The following is a 15,521-nucleotide window of genomic DNA, read 5'->3' on the forward strand; positions in this document are numbered from 1 at the left end:
AACAAATGACTCATATGAAACTAAGGAGCTTCTACACAACAAAGGCAATGATCAGTAGAGTGAAGAGACATCCAACAGTGTGGGAAAAAATTGCACCGTACTTATATAAGATTAACCCATGTATTATGTCAGTAACACAAAAAATGTACAGGAAAAAATCAGTCATGATAAGAAAGGGGGAATGACTTGTGTAATAGATAACTCTGTAAAGAAGAAATAGAAATGGCCAAAAAATACATTTAAAATGCTCAACATCATTAGCCATCAGGGAAATGCAAACCAAAACCACAATGAGATATCACTTCACCCATGTGAGAATGGCTATTATCCAAAAGCAGAGAGTAACAAACACTGAAAAGGTTGTGGAAAAAGAGGAACTTTTATACCCTGTTTGTGTTAGTGTAAATTACTGCAGCTACTGGAGAAAACAGTGTGGAAAGATGTTTACAAAAACAGGACTAGAAATAGACTTGCCATATGATCCAGCAATCCCATTCCTGGGTACATACTCCAAAGTTATGAACCCATTGTGTCAAAGAGATACCTGTACCACAGTGTTTATAGGAACATTGTTCAAAATAACCAAAACATGGAATCAGTGAAGATGTCCATCATCAGATGAACGGATAAAGAAAATGTGGTTTGTATAAAATAGAATATTATTCTACTGTAAAAAAAATGGAATTTTATTATTTACATCAAAATGGTTGCAACTGAAGGACATCTTCAATGACATAGCCATATGCAGAAAGACAGAAGACAAATCTTCTCTAAGTGGAAGCTAATATTTACAATAAAACTAAAAATCTGAAACAACCAAAAGAAATTCCTGTGTGTAATTAGTTTTCCTGTAAACTATTTTTCAAACTTTAAGTCTTTGTCAAACATATGGTGAAGCATGATATACTACTATACTTTTAATGATATATTCTGTTTTAAAATTTATTGAATATAAATTAAGAAAATAAACTCTTAAAAGCACTGGCAAACCAAACCCAAATTTAGAAAGATGCAAGAAATAATAATGGTCAGAGAAGAGACAAATGTACCAAACTAAAAAATTTTTAAAAGATCAACCCAAAGCTTGTTTTGTGAAAAGATTAATATCATGCCATTAACCAGACTAAAAATAAAGAAGGTGAGAAAACTCCAATAAAATTAGAAGTAAATTAGGGAATGTTAAAAGAGATAACACAGAAACAGAAATGATCATCAAAACTCTGAAAAATCTGTATGCTAACAGATTGGAAAACCTCTAAGTAATGGGTAAATCGCTTGATACACATAACCTACCAAGATTAAATAAAAAAGATGAAGGAAATCTGTTAAGTTCCATAGAAGGTGATGAAATTGAAGGAGTAAATTAAAACTCTCTCAGAGAAGAAAATCCCAGGACCTGACAGTTTTACAACTGAATTCTGCAAAACATTTTAAAAGGAACTAAAGAGTGGAACATCTTTTTAATGAAATTAGCATTACAGTGATCACAGAGACAGAACACAAAAAAGAAACCTACAGAGCAACATCTCTGATGAATGTAGATAGAATTTTTCAAGAAAATACTAACAAACCAATTCCAGTACCACATCAAAAACACAGTATCTCACAGTGAAATGAAATTTATCTCAGGGATGCAAGGATGGCTCAACATCTACCCATCAATAAGAGTAATAAATCACATCAACAGAATAGTGAACAAAACCAAAAACTATTATTTCAATAAACACAGAAAAAGGCTTTTATAAGATTCAACATCCTTTCATGCTAAAAATGCTCAGTACCTTAGGTATAGAAGAACTATCTCAAAACTATAAAATCTATATAGGACAAGTATAAGGCCAATACTACGCTGTATGGAGAAAACTGGAAAGCATCTCTCTTTAGATCTGGAACAAGACAAGGATGTCCTGACCACTTTTGTAATTCTTATTCAGTGTAGTATGACAAATCATAGTAAGAGCAATTAGGTGTGGTGGAATTAGGTGAAAAGTTCATGCCAAGATGGCCACTGAGGTGAAAAGGTCATGCCAAGATGGCTGCTGACCACAGAAACTGCCTGGCAACAGGCCGTGATTGGATGGCTTCGGAAACCACATGACAGCAGAGCCTGACTGGTGGCAGGCTGTGATTGGATGGTTTCAGAAACTGCCTGGTGACAAGAGCCTGACTGGGAACAGGCTGTGATTGGATGGCTTTGGAAACTGCCTGGAAACAGGCTGTGATTGGTTGGGCATAGACTGCCCCTTGACTGGATTGGCTGGTCTTGGCTATATAAGCTGTTGCACTAACTCAAATGAGTCTGCTGGCTGCTGGCCTCAGGCCTGCTTTCACCCGACTCCCAGGGTCTGTGTGGTGACTCCATGCCTCTTGCCCCCACCACGCTCCTCCTCCTCAGAAACGAATCCACTGCAACATTCTTGAGAAATCAACTGCAACAATTAGGGAAAAAGGAAAAAAAAAATAAAGAGCATAACAACGGAAAGGAGCAAGTCAAGATAGCAAAGTCTACCTTTAATATACTTGTATGCACAGATGAGCCCAATGACTGCAGCAAAACAGCCATTACAGCTGACCAGTTCTGTGAAGTCACAGGATACAAACTCAATATACAAACTGTAGCATTTTATACACCAATAATGGTCTTCATGAAAGGCAAATCAAGAAAGAAATCTTTTGCACAGTAATTAAAAAAAATCAAGTGCTCAGAAAGAAATTTAGGTAAAGAAGTAAAAGATCTCTACATTAAAAATTATAAAACACTGATGAATGAAATCAAGGACACAGAAGTTTGGAAAGATTTTCCAAGTTCACAGGTTGGAGGGATGAATGTTTTCAAAATGTCATTCCTACCTCAAGCAATCTAGCAATTCAGTGTATTCTCTACCAAAACACTAAGGACATTCTTTACAGAAGTAGAAAACACAATCCTAAAATTTATTTGGAACCACAAAGACCCAGAATAGCCAAAGTGATCCTGAACAAAATAAGTAAACAAATACATACATATGTTCATACATACATATGTACATACATACATGAAAGTGATCACAATACCTGATTAAAAGCTGGCTGAAAAGTCATGTTAATGTAATCAATATGATACTGTCCAAAAAAAGACACATGGATTAATGGAACCTAGAAATAATAGAGAACCTAGAAATAAGTTTGTTACAGATTTTTGACAGATGCCAAGAACATACATTGGAGAAAGAATAGTCTTTTCAATAAATGATACTGGCAAAACTGGATAAACATATGTAGAAAAATGAAGTTAGAGCTCTCTCACAATACACAAAAATTGACTTCAGTTCCATCAAAGACCTAAAAGTAATAACTGAAACTATGAAATTTCTGGAAAAGAACATAACAAAAGTACATCAAAACATTGATGTATGCAAGGACTTTTTTTAGATAATTTCCCCAAAGTGCAGGCAACAAATGCAAAACTAGACATAAAAGATTTTTATGAATCTTAGAAGCTTCTGCACAGCAAAGGAAACAAAAAGTGAGCAGATATCTGATGGAATCAGAAAATATCCACAAGCTAGTTATTCAACAAAAGGTTAGCATAGAGTGTATATCAGGAACTAAAAAATCTCAACAAAACAACCAATCTACGTAAGAAAGTGGCAAATGGCCTGAATAGATAGTTTTTAAAAGAAGACATACAAATGGCCACCAGATATATGAAAAAGTGCTCAATATCAGTAGCCACATGGAAATGCAAATGAAAATTACAGTAAGATATCAACTGACCCCTGAATAAATGACTTTTATAAAAAAGAAAATAACCAATTGCTGGTGAGGATATGGAGAAAGGGGACTTGCATATATGATTGATGGAAATGTGAATAATATGGAGATTTTTTTCTAAGATCTGTTGTTTATTTGCAAGGCAGAGTGTCAAAGATAGAAAGGGAGAGACAGAGATCTTCTGTCTGCTGGCTCACTCTCCAAATGGCCACACAGCCAGAGATGAGCCAGTCTGAAACCAGGAGTTTCCTCTGGGTCTCCCATGTGGGTGCAGAGGCCCAAACACTTGGGCCATCTTCCACTGCTTTCACAGACACATTAGCAGAGAGCTGGATCAGAGGTGGAGCAGCTGGGACTTGCACCGGCATCCATGTGGGATTCTGCTGTTGTGGGAGGCGGCTTTACCCAGTGGGTCACAACAGCAGGCCTTGGAGATTTCTTTTAAAAAACTAGAACTTGAATTGCTATCTTGTCCAGCAGTTCCACTAGAGGGTATATATCCAAATTATATGAAATCACTCTATCAAAGAGATATCTGTTCCACCATGTTTATTGCAACACTGTTCTCAATAGCTAAGATGTGGGATCAATCATGATGTCAGTCATTAGATAAATGGATTAAAAATGGTGTATATATACACAATGGATTATTATTCAACCCTAGATAATAATGAATTTCTGGCATTTATAGCAAATTCATAAACCTAGGTGGTTAATATTAATTAAAATGAGCCAGGTACAGAAAAACAAATACTTCATATTCTGCTTTATATGTGGAAGTTAAAATAAACTCAGTCAAAACACAGAATGGTGCTTAGTAGAGACTGAGGGGGAATAGGGAGAAATAGGAAGTTTGAAAGGTGAGTGCATAATCAGAGTTAGATCTAAGGGGATAAGTAGCTAGTGAAACACTACATAATTGGAAAATATAGTTCATGAGAACCTAGTGTATATTATATGAAGAAATAGAAACTCCAAATCTCACAATAGGTAATGCCAAACAAGGGGAATTTTTATTATTCTGATTTGATCAGCACACATTAGATACATGTATTAAAATGTTACACGTTACCCCATAAATACCTACTACTATTATTAAAAAATACTTGAACCGAAAATCTCACAGAAGCACTAAAAGCCTGTTTAAATGTGCTGTTAGCTAATTTTGTATTGATTAATTATTTTATTCAGTTTATGTTTCCTGAGTTCAGCTCTTTCCAGCCCCTTGGGTTCTGGGGCTAATTGAAATGAATGAGCTTTGCTCCCTGCCCTTAAGAGGCTTAGGGTAAAACAGGGGCAGGAGGTATATGGTTATAGCCACAGAAGCCATCATTTTGTCAGCCACAGCTCCCCCAGAGAAGCAGAAGCAGTAGGGCATCCATGTTAAGTAAGATGTTGGAAGGAATTGGCTTAAGCAATCGTGGGGACTGTCTAGGCAAATCCAAAACTCAAGGAGTTTGTCACTAGGAAAGACTGGTTCACATCTGTGGACTGGTGCTCTCGGGGGAATTGCTTCATGCTTAGGGAGATCTCAGATACTCTTAGAGGCTTTCTTTAGATTGAGTTAGGCCCTCTTAGAATATCCAGGATAAAGTCTCTGACTTAGTCATCTGATCATGAAGTTTCATCCTATATGAAAAGTACTTTCATAGTAATACCTCTTTAGTGACTGATTGAAAAACTGTCATCTAACATCTAGCCAAACTGACGGAAAACATTGATCACACTGTTGTCATTTGCAAAATCCTCTTGAATCAGATTTAGTGTGGAGCTCTTCTGAACCTGAAGACAGGATCAGGTGAGCAGTATTGCAAGAGCCTGTTACTAAAATGCTAATAATTTCGCTTGGAAAATGCAATCAGTAGTTTTATTGTGTCTTCAAAGATTGAGATCTCTTGTTTTTTATGTCTTTAGGGAGGAATTTGTGGGAGAAATGAATTTTACACTACCAATCCATGTATATGTGGAAGGTAAGAAAAATGCAAGTATATGAGTACATTAGTAAAAAGTAATATAAATATCTACTTTTAATAAAATGCTTTTTGTTATTAGATTCACTAAATGTTATGGAGATTACCATTCCTAAAGCAGGCTCCATGGACCACTGGGATCTTGAGGTACTACACCTATTTGAAATACAGTATTTATCTATTTTTATGCATTTATATACATAGCATGCATCTTATAATGAATGTAAATATATGTATAGATGTTTATATGTAAGCATGCATTTTCTAAATGTATACACTGTAATGTTTCTGTAATCTTTACAGATAAAGATACAGATACACTATAAATTTTCTGTAATCAAACATGTGGGAGAAATATTAGGACTCATTTGAAAATGCTTCTTTGGTGGAGAGTTTTCCAGCTTTTTAGGTTGATATCATTGTCATCTGATACATCTATTTACGGGAGGATTCTGGATTATTATTTACTGCAGTGCACCCTTAAAATCAGTGCAATAAAGTATCACTTACAGGGAGAGGGAGAATAAAGGCTAGCAATTAGGCATCTCTTAAACTGAAAGCTGTGTTATCACGTGGCAGGAGTGGAAGAGAGCGTAAAGTTTCACCGGATGGGTAATACTTTCATTTTCCTTCACTCACACAGCTAGTCAATACTTCATATATGAAAGAAACCACAGAGTCTGACAACATGATCCATCACATTGTCTTCATCATTGTTTTGATAATGTCATTTGTCATTGTCAAAGGTCGCCAACAAAAATGTTTCTGAAAAGAAAACCAACAGGAGAAGAGAGAAACCAATGTTGCCCAGCATGGTCCACGCAGCATTTATTGAGTGTCTGTTACCTGCAGCGTATGTAGCATCTCACCACTCTCTGTGGGGGAGGTAGATGTTTCCCAAACCGATTAATGTAGTGCAGGACAAGTCATGTCCAGTTTTAGACAAATTTGAACAAAAACATAAGCAATACTGTATGTATTGGGAGATGTCCTTTCCAGAGGTCATAACTTTTGAGATTGAGTTTTTAAAATAAGATCGCACTGATCTGAGTGAGAAATGTAGGGGATTTCATAGGAAGTGTGCGAAGGATGAAGAAACACATAGTGGTGTCAGGATCCCAGAATGATCTGGGTAACAGTGTTAAATGGAATCAGAACACAAGACGAGTGTGGAACGGCAAATGCTGAGTATAATGAATTGGTTGTCCCCTTCAGATTCATACACTGAATTGGTAATCCCAGTGCCTCAGAATGTGGCCTTCCTGGGAGGTAAAGAGTTTAAAATGAAGTCAATAAAATGAAATGTAATCCAGTAGGGCTGTGGTCCTAATACGAGGGAATCTGGAGTCATTCACACACTTAGGGAAGGTGAAGAGATATGCAAAGATGGTCCACTAAAAGGAGAGGAGAGGCCCAGGTTCTTCCTCACAGCCCTCAGAAGCAGCCAGTCCTGTCAACACCTTGGCTTTGTACTTCTAGGCTCCCTCTTCCCTCTCACTGCCCTTGCCCTACTGGGGGTTCAGCACCTCCTGCCAGTTTACGTCACTGGGATTTTCCTTAGCTCCCGTGAACAGCTCTCCCTCACCAAGCTGCCTCTCTCTGTCCCCTGCCTCCACCATGCTTCCCTTCTTGCTGTTACTTTCTCTGTGCTGGAACTTTCCTCTTGTAACATCAAGGGTTTTCCTCCCTCCCTTTCTAGAAAAGAAAACTGCTGATCCTTGATCATGAAGCCCCACACATTTCTTAAATGAACCATCACTCCCTAAAACCCATTCTCCACACAGTAACCAGGGCCCCAGGAAATGTGCAAATCATTGGAGCCCCTCCTATGGCCTCCCTTCTCACTTAAAGTAAAATCCAACTCCTATGAACTGGGCCTGCCCACATTTTCTGCTGCTGCTTGTCTTGCTCCTCCCATCAGGAACTATGCTTTGCTGAATAAGATAGGCTTTTTCCTGCCACAAGACCTTTGCACTGGCTGTCCCCTTTTATCTAGAATGTTCTTTGTCAATGGAGTCATTGCTTCCTCTTGTCATCCAAGTCTCGTCTTGTTTGTCTCTTCCATCAGTTGGGCCTTCTCTTTCTACTGTCCTCAAGGACATGCTTATTCCTTGATGTCATAACAGGTTAATCAGAAAATGCCGAAAACCATCACAATTATTTGTCTCTTCTAAGGTTTGTTTAGTTTCATTGTTATTGTTTTAGATGTGTGGTCCCCTGAGAGAATATTCAGACTGTCTCTTATTCTCTGTTGTAGTTCAAGTACCTAAAATAGTACCTACAATATTGCCTGAATGGATAGAGAATTATAGATTTATTCCCTTGTAATTTCTCCTAATTTTAAATATTTATTCTTTTGAGTAGATCCCATGATTTCTACAAAATCTATATCTGTTTTATAATGAAATCTATGAGTCCACTTGATAATATGTAACCAGCTAAGAGTTTCTTTTATGTGTCGCTTTAATTTCTGGAAATAATTATTTTTGACTCTGACTTTATTCTGGTTTTCCCAACTTAAGAATAGTGCTGCCTTTACTCAGTTGGATAAATCAGAATAACTGCAAATAATCCTAGATTTCTCTTCTTCATCAGGTCCCACATTAATTCAGTCGCCAACTTCTATTGACTTTTTCCCCTCAAGCATGTTTCATATACATGTATTTTCTTCTTTCCCACTGCTGCAATACCAGACCAATCTTCTTTTTTTTGGCTAGAATTCTGTAATTAACCCCTTTTAGGTTTCATTACATTTGCTTTTCCACAGTCTTTATCCAAACTACAATCAAAGAATTATTTCTAATATGGAAATATGATACTACCCTGAATACAAATCTCTAGTGCTATCCCATACCATACCTAGGTTAAAGTCCTAGGTTCTTAAAATGAAGTAAAAGGCCTTGCCTTCTTGGTCATTGCAGTATTTGCTGCTTCCTGTTCTGTCACGGTTCTTTTTGTTTCTTCCCATCAGATTCTGTTTTTTTTTTTTGTGAATTAATTAATTTATTTTTAATAAAATATTTATTTATTTATTTGAAAGTGAGAGTTACACAGAGAAGGAGAGGCAGAGAGAGACAGGTCTTTCATCTGCTGATTTACTCCCCAGATGGCCACAATGGCCAGAGCTGCGCTGATCCAAAGCCAGGAACCAGGAGCTTCTTCCAGGTCTCTCATGCGGGTGCAGGGGCCCAGGGACCTGGGCCATCTTCTACTGCTTTCCAAGGCCACAGCAGAGAGCTGGATCAGAAGTGGAGCAGCTGGGTCTCGAACCAGTGCCCATATGGGATGCTGGCACTGCAGGCAGTGATTTTACCTGCCAAGCTACAGCACTGGCCCCCAGATACTGTTTTATAAATGTAAAGTTCATTTTATTATTGGAATAACCCATAGACACAACTGATGATGCTCTTCTCCATTTTATAGATAGGAAAATCAAGAGTTGTGAGATTAGGTTTGGCCAAGATCAAATAACTGGCAATGATCCCCGATTTCTTGTTCTTTTCTCGATCCCCACATTTTCTCAATACTCACATAGTTAAAAAGAAGTTCTGGAACCCAAATTTCCTGATTCTTTGGCTGTTTAATTTCCATTTCACTACAACATTAATATTTTTACCTCCTGTGTTGTCTTACTCAGTACACCAGATGATCTCTGAGGTTAGCCAGTTCCTGGTTTTATAGATAAACCAAGTATTTTGGACATATTGTAGAAGATTTCTTTAGAAGGCAGTGGAGAAAATTTGAGGAAAAGTTAATTTTTGCGGGCTGAGGACTTTACCTGCAACTCGGATTATAAATCATTGACTGCTTGTCTTGTATCAGGGACTAGCCTAAGAGAATAAAATATAAGTAATAATTTTTAGGTAAAATTTATTGAGACCTTTCAAAATTTTCAGACGTAATTCTTTGGATTTTTCCGTATCACTTTCAGTCCACACAATTTCTCTATGATGCAGGGACTATTATTATGAGAGACCTTAGGCAAAGGAAAGTTAAAGAATTTGCCTAATGTTTCACAGGAAGTAGAGGAGCTGGGTTACTAATGAAGCCAGTTTGTCCACAAAACTTATGATTTTAACCACAACATTTTGAGGTTCTCACCTGGAATCTATATAAGGGCTTTATAGTTGTGGTAGAAGGGATGCCCATAAATAGCAGAAAATGTAATAAATGTGATGATCTATCAACATATCTTTCTGGTGACTGTTGTGTGATGGGTATTTTATAATGTGCTTTCACTTACAAAGGAATATGAATTCAGAAACAAGAATTTTGCCAACTGCATGACCTTGGTGAGTTATTTAACCTTTCAGAAACAGAGTCCCATAAATAAAACATGTATACCAATTTCTATGAGTATCTGAAACTTTTGCTAATAATGTTAGTTATCATATGTCAAATAGATAGTAGACTAGCATGAATTTTTCTAAGTTACAGGAATGTTAATGACAGAGCTATGTACAAAGTTACAAGTGAGCATGAAGGAAGAAACCATTAACTTTACTTGGAGGGGGAAGATGTTCCCCACAGATGATAGGACACTTGAATCGCAACTTCAAAAGTGTCTGAGAATTATTTAGACAGATATCTGTGATGTAATTTTCTTCCTCTATCCTCCTTTTTTCAGTAGCCATTTTTTTTTCCTCTGGAGGAACATTGTTTCCTCAAGATGTGTATATTCCGTCCTGCGTAGTCCTGGTTGCTGCTGACATTCATCCTGTTACCCCAGGGTGGGCATCCCTGATTATGAAGTGAATTCTACAGAAATCAAAGAAGACAAATAGCATGAAAGCTGGTCCTTGATAATTTCAATAAACCACTGGTTCCACCAAATATGAATCTTGTTAATCTCTTGACTTCCCAATGTATGAACCAACGCATATTATTTATGTGTTGAACCACATTTAAGTTTAGTTTTTGTTACTTGCAACTGATCCCCTACTAATTGCAGAGAATTCTAGATAGGAGGGCTGCATGTGCAAAGGCTCACAGAGATAGGAACGGTCATGATGGGTTTGGAATATTACATTGAGAAATGAGGACAGAAGGTGTGTCAGTGCCAACTTTTCAAGGGCATTGACTTCCATTTTAATGAGTTTGGACTGCAGCCTGTAGGCAGTGGGGAGCAAGAGTTTTTGAGCAGAGAAGTGACATGATCAGATTTGCATTTTAGAAATATGACTCTGGCTGTGAAGTTGAGTTTGGATAGGAATAGGGAAGACTGAACACATATAAGATAACAGCAGTGGGATCTAGACAGGGGTTATTGAACTCAGACAACAGGAATCAGGAGGTAAGGGCCTGCTCTCATTTTCTTTGGATCTGCCTAGTTATTATGGATTCTCATCAGCTTTTATTTCTGGGTTCACAGATGCCTCACCAATCGCAGCTGCAGACTGGCAGACAGGCAACTCTGGCTCTGCAAGTGCACTCACTGCAGAGTCTTGAAAATCCAATATATGAGGGATAAGAGCCTTCTAACTTTAATATTCCCTGGATGCCCTTATTCTTATATCATGGAACACATGGTACCAGACTTCTGTGGTCATCACAGACCACAGTTCAGAAAGCTGCTTCAGATGTTCACACGAGTCCCCCAGATCCTTCTCTTTTAGACAAGAGATGTCCCAGGAGGGAATGCTGAGATATTATTATAAAATTCATGTTTGTTGTTCTTTGTTCCTGTATCAGAAAACCTCTGACTAGTTTCATGGAGTTAATTTGGCTCCTACTCTTCTGAGATATTTTCTGCAGAAGAATGTTGGAATTGTATGGGGAGGAGATACATAAAAAGTTGGGATTTTGATTTTTAAAGCATATGCTTAAAATTAAAAGCAAACAGGCCTTCATATCCAGTCTTTCTTGCACTCCAATATCATCTGCCATATACAATTTAGTGTAAGTTTGAATGGTCAATTAAACATTTGTTAATAGGACCAGAGAAGAGTTATAATTCCATATTTCTACGAGCACACACCATCTATATTGCAGTAGTCTTCTGATGAACTACAAAGTCATAGCTGGAATCACATGAGTGTCTATAGATCCTGGGCAGGCAAATCCCATCCTATTCCTCTATTCCCACCACCACCACTATCACAAACCAAACCCATTCCTATTCCTTAACATAGATGGATGGGGCAATGTTATGATTTAAAATTTTTAAATTTTAAGTATTGAAAAGAACCTCTTAAGTGATCTAGTATAAAATTATGAGTTAACAAATACAGCTGTTTAGGTTGAGGCCAAGTATAACAGAAACCACATGTCAAAGTATAGAGCTATAACCCAGCATGCAGAACTTAAACCTGAGTTACACACCTGTAAGATGGAAATGATTAATGAATCTTTAGAGATAGTATTCTACCTCTGTGTATATACATATATATGTATACTCATATATTTATTTGTGTATATGTATATATGTATATAAAGTATTTCAAATTCCATTGACACATATTAAGTGTCACATTAACTGTTAGTTATATTTATATGGTTATTTGGAGACTTAGATTTACTGTCAACTTCCAACCTGAATGGGCTTGCTGGCTGCCAGCCCACTGAGTACTCCCCTGATAAAACAAAAGTGAATGTGCTACATTTAGCTGCATGCACCTAGGAGTTTGTTAGGGTAAAGGAGGAATGAATGTTTCCAATGAATCCATGCAGCAATACACAAGAGAAAAACTTTGATGGAATGATCCAAAGTTGTGTCCAAAAATGTGAACATGTGTTAGAAGTGATAAGCTAGAGCTCCTCCTGGATTCCTAGGACTGGAGGAAAGAAGGAAGATAACCAAAGCCGAGATGCATTCACCCTGAGAAACTGCAGGTGAAATCCCCAATAAAGAAAGGACACCAAATGACACTTGGAAATATCACAAAAGAGTCCATTGTAAGCATAATGACTATATGGTCAGGAAACACTTATTGACTGTTACTACATGCCAGTCACTGTTCTAATACTGAGAATGTAGCAGCAAATAAAGACAAATGTCTTCAATCTTGAGTTAAGAGTCTCTAGGGGAAAATGTATGGTAACCTAATAAAGAAATGATTGCATAGACAGTAGTTGTGGGGTGCTTATAAGAAAACAAGAGTAGGAAAAAATGAGTGAGGAGAGAGTAAATGGGCGAGGGCATAAGGAAAAGTTCTGTTTGCTTCTGATTTCTCGGTGTTCTTGGGAATGACGTCATGGTGGCCAGGACGGAAAAGGAAGAAGGTGTTGTAACTTTACAGTGAAGGGATAAAATTGTCACCTGGAACAACAGGAGAGAAAATAAAATTAGGAACTGTAGTCAGATTGTCAGCTTTAAGGACCCTCTTGAGAGCTGTGGCAATGAATGTAAAGTGACATAAATGAACATGTGTATATGTTTTTCTCCAGTTACATTCAATTACCATGGTGCAGACACAGAGAAGGTGGAGAATTAAATTTATTCAAGGTTGGGGTTTGGCCAGGGATCATGATGGGGGATAGGAATTGAGCCTATTCACAAAGAACAATTGAATTTACGTTGGGTATGGAGCAAAATGAAGACAAGATAGGTAGTGAATGCTACATCAGTGGTTTATTGATCCCACTGGGTTTATTCTTTATTTGATTCATGACATAAGAGTGCATAAGTTGCACAGAATAGGAAATGTGAAAGCAGGAGAGGGTATGTGAAAGGGAGATTATGGCAATGACAAAGTCCAGGAAATGTCCTGACAATTGCATAGCTGAAGATGGGGGGGGGGGTGTTGACGCCATCATGTACATATGGAGTGAGCCAAGCCACATTTGTCCAAGAGGAGGGAGCAGTACATGAACTGTGCGGATACTGAAAGGCACAAGAACCACGGCAGGAGTAATACTTGAGGTGAAAAAAATGACTTAGATCATAAAATTGTCAATATATTGTCAATAAATGAGGATGGAGGACCAGCATTGTGGTGCAGCCCGTTAAGCCACTGCCTATGGCTCCAGTAACCCATTTGGGCACTGGTTCGAATCCCAGCTGCTCTGCTTCTGAATCAGCATCCTAAAATGTCTCTGGAAAGTAACAAAAGATGGCTCAAGTGTTTAGGCTTCTGCCACACACATGGGAGACCTAGATGGAGCTCCAGGCTCCTGGCATTGGCTTGGCCCAGCCCTGGCCATTGTGGCCATTTGGGGAGTGAACCAGTGAATGAAAGATCTCTGTCTCTAATTCTGCCTTTCAAATAAATAATTAAATATTTAAAAAAATAGATGAGGAGGGGTAGGAGCAGTGACTAAGTGTCAGACTAGGAAGCAGTGTAATGCTAGTAGTAGTAGTGATATAGTCTGATGGAATTAAATTTGAAGCTGAGGATTTCAGTGAGAGGAACAGACAATAGTTTAGATAGGGTAAGGAGGTACAAGAATGAATGAAGCCTTTCTTGAGGTTCAATGGTATAAGAGGTGCAGGATAGAGAGAAAAACTACTTCAGTGAGCTATGGAGTTACAATGTCTGCCACAGAACAAGCTTTTAATAAGCTTAAGTCAGTGAAACAGAAGAGAATGAAGATACGGATTGAGGGAGTTTCTGAGGATGGACCTTAAGTTCTAGAAGGTTTATGGGGAGAAGTGGGAGATGGAGTCAGGTCAGAGGATGCATGGAATTACAAGGGGATGAAGGATGGCCTGGGAAGTGGGGCTTCTGGTATTGATGAACATAAACGTGGCCATGGTATAAGATCATATTAGTCCTGATGCCATGGGTTAGACTGATTGTGATCTTGAGACTGCTGGGCGGGGAAGAATGGGGATCCTATGTGGAGAACTTACAGCTCTGTGAGTGCCATGGTCAAAAAGAGTGTGCAAATTTAATCACATTTGCCTGGGGTCGAAGGAATCTAATGCATCTGCAGCAAAGAGATTTCCTCACATACATGCCCAACTCCAGTTAATTAGTATAGCTGCCTCATGCCTTAAAGAAAAGGCTAAAGTGAATTAATTAGTGAGATCGGACATGGCATAGGAAGGAGAGTGGTTAAAAGTTGCAAGTGAGTGATATTTCATTCATAGAGTTTAAAAACAACAACTTCACGGTGGGCATCTAGCCTAGTAGTTAAGATGCCTACGTTCCATATCAGAATACTGGGATAAAAGTTCCAGCTCTGGTTCCTCACTCCAGATTCCTGCTAATAAGGACTCTTGGAAATAGTAGTTGAGCAAGACTCTTGGCTCAAGTAGTTGGATTCCTGCCACCACCATTGGAAGACTTGGATTGAGTTCCTGCATTTTGACTTCAGCTGGGTCCAGCCCCAGTAGGTGTAGGCATTTGGAGAGTGAGCCTGCAAATGAAAGCTCCCTTTCTGTCTCGCTCACTCTTTTTCTGTCTCTGTGTCTCTGCTTCTCAAATAATACAAACAGAAATACACAAAGGTAAGTGGTTCACTCAAAATCACAACTCTTTAATGAGAAGATGAGAACCACTCTACCAGGGAATATCTGAAAACCACATTTATACAGCTATCGTCAACTAAATGTTATTTTTAATCTTTGCTCAGTTGATAAAATTTAGCAATATAGCTGCTGAGTTGTGGCTGTGCAATTTACTAGCTAATGTGACCCTGGGCAATTCGTTTGACCATGTATTAGTTTGGTTCTTCTAAGACACAAACACCAAGATTGGATCAGAAGTTCCAGAGATTTGTTGGGAAGAAATGCCTATGACAGATAAGGTGGTGCAGAGCAGGAACAGGCACAGGGAGTGAAACACTAGTCTGACCTGTTTCAAAGGTGAGAAGAAAGAGAATTGAGTGGGAAGAGCCTCAGATTGCAGTGTAGGT

General features: G+C 38.2%; 1 protein-coding gene across 5 annotated transcripts in view; it reads left to right on the plus strand.

The window, feature by feature from the left end:
- LOC149127695 (uncharacterized) overlaps nt 1-15,521 on the plus strand; it is a 165,790-nt gene that overhangs the window by 98,170 nt on the left and 52,099 nt on the right. Inside the window, exons 4-6 of one of the 5 annotated variants that reach the window (XM_089326983.1) lie at nt 5,668-5,723; nt 5,806-5,870; nt 6,367-8,026. In XM_089326983.1, coding sequence (XP_089183109.1) covers nt 5,668-5,723; nt 5,806-5,870; nt 6,367-6,492 — 247 coding nt within the window. In that variant the 3' untranslated portion in view covers nt 6,493-8,026. Of the gene's footprint in view, nt 1-5,667; nt 5,724-5,805; nt 5,871-6,366; nt 8,027-15,521 lie in introns of those variants that run through there. The other 4 variants (XM_089326982.1, XM_089326986.1, XM_089326985.1 and 1 more) reach the window with 4 other exon arrangements.

This window comes from Oryctolagus cuniculus, chromosome 2, assembly GCF_051225735.1.
Source record: "Oryctolagus cuniculus isolate XC-2025 breed Fujian yellow rabbit chromosome 2, ASM5122573v1, whole genome shotgun sequence".
Lineage (NCBI taxonomy): Eukaryota > Metazoa > Chordata > Mammalia > Lagomorpha > Leporidae > Oryctolagus > Oryctolagus cuniculus.